General features: G+C 38.6%; 1 protein-coding gene across 1 annotated transcript in view; it reads left to right on the top strand.

Annotated features, from left to right (window-relative positions):
- The window catches only part of LOC145407432 (putative glutamate receptor), a 125,636-nt gene that overhangs the window by 97,427 nt on the left and 22,209 nt on the right, over window positions 1–6,000 (top strand). The window contains exon 8 of the mRNA XM_080278360.1: window positions 5,488–5,668. Within this exon, the coding sequence (XP_080134486.1) occupies window positions 5,488–5,668 (181 nt within the window). The remainder of the gene's footprint in view (window positions 1–5,487; window positions 5,669–6,000) is intronic.

Genomic DNA, 6,000 nt, shown 5'->3' with positions numbered 1-6,000 from the left:
ATCACGGCACCAGGCACTGAACGGACTTGGGGTGTGTAGGAGATAGTGAAGGTCAGTCGACTTTCGAAACGTTCATTCACTTCCGAAAAATGTTTGCAGTTTTCTACAAGTCGCACTGCATCGAAGGATCCAAACTAGTATAACAAACCAGAGCAAATAGGTAAAGATACCCTCCCAAAATGTATTTCTCTCCTGCTTTCTTTTTTGTTTATGCCTGTATTTGTTTATAATCGTAAACAGGGTGGTTGTGTGTGTGACCCAAGGGAGGATAAAGATGATATTTTCTGTCTGGGTTGAGATAATGGGTGTAGTGCTGTGTGTTTAGGCATGGCCACGAGTGAAAATCGGAAAACCGGATATCCACTCAACACGTCAGCAGGCGCTGAACTCACAGATAGTGTGTGGGAGTGTAGTGTGGGTCATTTTCAACATGTCCAAGAAGTTCGTTCACTTCCAAAATATATTTGCTGTCTTCTACAAGTCACACTGGATTGATGTCGGCGGTCACACTCCAAAAAAACGTCGTTTGACGCCCATGGCCTTGGAAGGATTAAGAATACCATATCAGTACTGATCGCATGTTTAACTGTCATATAGTTAGGGATATGGATGGCGTTAATGGCTTAAAGCTCCTCCTTATAATTTCCCTAGTTGTATCTTCATAATGGCAGATAATTGAACCTATGTTTATACACCATTTTCTGTGACTTCTGTGCACTACAGCTCGGTGGTCATGCAGCGGGCACATGTATTCATCTGTATGGTAACAGTGTAAGAAATGGGTTTGGGGTAAGGAGGGTTATGTGGGAGGGGGACGCATCGAAATTAGATGCCACATACTTATTGCGCAATAAACCATAAATTATTGTTATTATTTTTTATTAAATATAGCAGTGATTCTTCTTATAGTAACCCCTTGTCGGTCAGTGTTCTTCTGAACTCTGTTCTGTCTTCCTTCTCCATATAAACGATGGGGACACAGCACCCGTCTTGTTAAATACCCTGAACTCCTTGCTGTCTAACTCTAATGCAAGAGGCAACTAAAACTATCGGCTTTTCAAGTACACAGCAGGTCAACTCAAAATTGTCTTCCACATCCTATATTTACCACTGCCTATACACTCCATTCTTTTCAGTCCAATATGTCCAGGCTTTCTGAAATGAGAAGGTTCAAGTTTTTAAGTCCACAAAAAAATCAGTTTTCACTTTATCATAAGCTTGCTGATGACACAGTTTGCATTAGTGCCTTACAAATAAACTCTTTTTGTGGCAGGATGTAGTTTGTGCTGATTCTGTTAGCCTTGTTTTTCACCAGAGCAGTCATCAACTGTTACCCACGTGAACGACGCGAATAACATAGGAAATCTACAGTTACCATTCTGTCTCCTTTGACCACATCCAGCTCAATAATATTTCCTGTATTAGCCTTACCGGAACACTAGAATTATTTGACCGTAGAAGTTCTCATGGTAACAGCAGTAACACTGACTCAGTCTTGCGTGAATGAAATCGTCTGACACAAACTGGAATGAAGTACTACAACTGTGGAGACCAGTACAATATTATAAAATTTCACACTAATTAGATACAATCTGCTTAAGGAAAAAAAAAAAGTTCTTGACACTACACCAGAATAATGTGTACAACTCGCTACTGGACACCGTCACATTTCATACAATGTAGCCTAATTAGCCCCTCCCCCCCAGAAAAAAAGGTTACATTATGAAATGATGTTCACCCATTCAATTCAAGGAATGTATGTTTTATTCCTTCTTTCTCCCGGTGTTCATGTTCAGTTATGGAAACGCCAAATTGGAGCTATTAGGTGAATTATTAAATAACTTTCTAACTGTTGCATTGACTTCATAAGATAATGCAGTCAGGAAGCAGCAAGAATAACGATGAAATTCTCAGGTTAAAGTTGCTTTCTTTCATTGTTGTAAGCTGGTTATTAAACGTAGAAAGTGAAGTTCTGTCGTATAATATGGAAAGTAAAACAGAGGTGGGCACCGCAAACGAAAATTCATTTCCGCAATGCAAATCCACTTACTAAAAAATTGCCTTCTGCAACCGCAAATCTCCAAAGTTCTTGAAATTTGCAGTTCTGCAAATGCAAAAACGCAAACACAAACCATTTTAATCCCTTTCAGTACCACGGCATCAGCTTCATTTTATTCTGGATACCATTAGATGATTATATGAAGTTTACGAAGATATTTTTCATAATCAAGAGGTTAAGAATCATCTCTAGTTACTCATCTACTACAATCATATCTTTATTGTGACTAAAAATACGTGACATCACGAAGTTTGAAAATTGTCTTAAGTAATATATGGTATATGAAATTATAGTTATAGTAAAACAAAAATATATGTTTCAGTTATTATTATTAGTAGTATAATAGACTATTTTACTACAAAGCAAGGGAAAATCCTTCACTATTGTAAACAAATGAAATAGATTATTACGCTTCACAGATCACGCTTGACAAATTGAAACACCAGTCCACCTCTGTTCCTCGGCGCTGATCCCCAGTTCTCACTCCTTACAGTCAGAATCCTCCAACAACTGAGACAACTCCAACATACAGTAACTCTCTCTCTCTCTCTCTCTCTCTCTCTTGATATCGCATGGAGAAAGGTGGTTGTCTAGTAAGGAAAATGGTAAAAATGTGTTCAGTTTCATTCCGTATGTTTCATGTTTAATCTGTTATTTATCGACCTCATGACTTTTGTTGAGAGTGAAATACTGGCACTGGCAATGCTATTAGTCTGACAAATTTCAAATTTAGACTAAAAGCCATATTCTAGGTGGACTGGGAGGTTTCGTAGCACATCATTTGACTTTTCATCTTGTTATTGGCTTGCATGCTAAACAAGTCTTTTTAGTATCGGTTTACATCAATAGCAAACATTATAATGTCTAAAACTCTCGAAAATACACTGATCTTGAATATGGCTGTATATTTTTCTTTATTTATTGGGGGGTGGGGGGGAATCTTTGCTGGCCTTTATCCTTAGATTCTTATTACTTACCCCTCCCCCAGAAAGCACATATAGTATACAAGTAAGATAATGTAGTGAGGAACCCTCCAATGTAAGTAGAACACGACTTGCTATGGCGATGTTATGCTTAATTATTAGGTTATATCACGAGTACGAACGTTGCTCCCTCTTGGCTTATATACCCATTTTCATTCCTTTTCTGAGAGCTTCATATGAAGCCTGTGAATATCAAAAAGAGATGAATATGATCTTCAGCAGTCTCTCTCTCTCTCTCTCTCTGAAGAGATCGTAAAATTACCGTCCAGATGTACGTAATGGGAAATGCTATTGAACATGGTATCGAAGGTGAATTTATCTTGTATATACAATATTTATCATACATATGGCAACAGTGCGACTGGGTGACGTTGCCGGTGAGTCGGCGACTCATCCACACGTCGCCTGCCGGGCTAGGCAACGTGGATGTTCGCAGGCAGATCTACGTTTACGAAATTATGGAAGTGCTTCCACAAGCGCAAAACCGCAAATATATGTAGAATTTGTTACAAACGCAAACGAAATCACAGTTCCTTAATAGCGGAATTTGCGGTTTGTGCAAGTGATTGTGGAAGTGCTCAGCTCTGCAACATTCATGTCAATGCTTCCTGCAACCTGCATTTTTTTCAAATCTGTCATGCACAAGAAATCTGCAGACATGAGGAACCAAGTTATAAACGTTTATAAATTTCATATCAGTAATGCATTGTTCTTTCTCGTATGAATTTTTACATAATACCTCCTGAATTTCATCTTATTCGGCCGTTTCGAGTGATTTTATCAATGAAATATGGCCCACGGACGTACACGAACCTTCATAATGTGCAGATACTCTCTTTTTTTTTTTTTTAATCACAAGTCTGACGATTCCATTTTAATGCTATTGTTATACAGATAATAATAAAAGCCTTTCTACCTCTAATTTCTCACTGTTCTCGTCGACGCCCTCAAATGCCACATCTCTTTACATGTGAACCGATTCCTTATGTTACTATTTTCTCCTTATATATGGAAGTCGTTTTTATTTTTCCTAAGCAAAATTTTTTGCACCCTTAGAAATTTTTCTGAATTTTGGAAACAACTGTGTTCCTCAACAAATTTAGAGTACTTTTGTGGAAGTTGCATATTTTGCGCTTTTTTTCCCCCAAATTACGCAGTTTTTAGCATCACTCCAGAGTAAGCGTTTTTAATTATGCCTAAAGTGGATGCTTTCCTTCTTTACAAGGTAACAGTCGGCACTGAAATTTATTCTTGAAGTCATTAAAAAGACTTTCTTGTTAAAGTAAAAAAATCCAAACAATCTCTACATTTACAACAGTTCATGTCAGTGCTTGCAGAAGCTGATTGTGTGTGTGTGTGTGTGTGTGTGTGTGTGTGTGTGTGTGTGTGTGTGTGTGTGTGTCATGCACGAAAATCTGCAGAGAGAAATCAGCACAAGAAATCTGCTGATCAGCTGACCGACCAAAACATTAAAGATGGCGGAGGTTGCCTGGTCAAGCATTGATTGAAGAAGTTTATTTGATAAAGTTTGCATGCTCAAGTGTCAACAAAACTCACATTTAACACGTTAATAATCATTCTCATATACGTGATGATGGTGATGATGATGGGAGGCATCACACTTCGTCTTAGCTCAGAGATAGGTGCTTCGTCACTAACCCTTTCATTGCGGTTTTACGAACGACTGTATTATGCCTATGTAGACACAAGTCTGATCACTCTCCGGTTTTTTGTGCCTGTTGTTACCATACGTGTAATATATGCACTGACTGATTGCTTGATTGTGTGCCTGTGTAAAGTGGGCGCAAATGGGGAAAAGTGGGGTGAGAAGGGGGACTTTGGGTGAACGTTCAGAACCAAATTCCATTTTTCCCAGAAGTTTACTAAATTCTATGGTACGGTTTTCTATGGCGCGGGATTGTTCCAGAACCAATTACCTGCGCTTTAGGCAACTTGGCAATATTGTATACTCGCATATATATATATATATATATAGATATATATATATATATATATATATATATATATATATATTGTGTGTGTGTATAACGTATATGTGTATACATGTATGAATGTACAAATATGTACTGTATATAATTATACTTATAAATTATATGGCTTAATGACCAGGGCCATAGGCCCAGTGATTGATAGCTGTTATTTAAACCAAAAAATATGTGGCACACGAGCACACAATCGGGGCCGACAGTTTGCTTACTATTGCACTGTGTTTACTTGTCTGTCACTTTCCTCCATAAAGCTTCATAACAAAGAAAATTATGTACTGGTAGGGAATAATAACAAACCTCTCATCAGTATTCACTAGTAGTAAAGAGAGAGAGAGAGAGAGAGAGAGAGAGAGAGAGAGAGAGAGAGAGAGAGAGAGAGAAGCAGGACAAGTGAAATCGTAGGCGAACAATTTCCCGATTCTATATGCATTTTCAGAGTGTGAAGTCAGGTGTGTTTCGTGAGCTGGGTGACCTGCTGGACACCGAACGTGTGGTTTACAATCCCTCCAGTGATATGACGGCCAACATGAACACTTTGGTCAGGTCTGGCACTCATATACTCTTTGACGCCGACGTCAACTTTTGGATTATGATGGGAGATGACTTTTCTCGCACTGGTAAGAGGAAATATGTCCACAGAAATACAAAGAGATCCATATATTATACACCCCTCGCCACCAGCTGGAGAGCACTCTACTAATGTGTACACTGCATCATTTCTTAATTCCAATAATCTTTCACATGCTTTCAACTGCTATTTCACGTTTGATTCCCCGTTTGATTATTATTCTCACAATGCAACGACTGTCTCCGTTCCTCACACCAGCAGACTGAGTCGTCCCCACATGGCGCAATTTAAACATGAGCAAAATTTCGCCGACAATCCATTGGTAGCATTGCGCCCAAGCTTCTGTATTTCTCATTCCTCCCAAGATGACGGAGTTTTCTT

The sequence above is a fragment of the Coenobita brevimanus genome, chromosome 8 (assembly GCF_032717465.1).
Source record: "Coenobita brevimanus isolate Jiangsu-jjx chromosome 8, ASM3271746v2, whole genome shotgun sequence".
NCBI lineage: Eukaryota > Metazoa > Arthropoda > Malacostraca > Decapoda > Coenobitidae > Coenobita > Coenobita brevimanus.
Note: the sequence above shows the minus strand (reverse complement) of the source record. Positions and strands in the feature narration are given on the sequence as shown.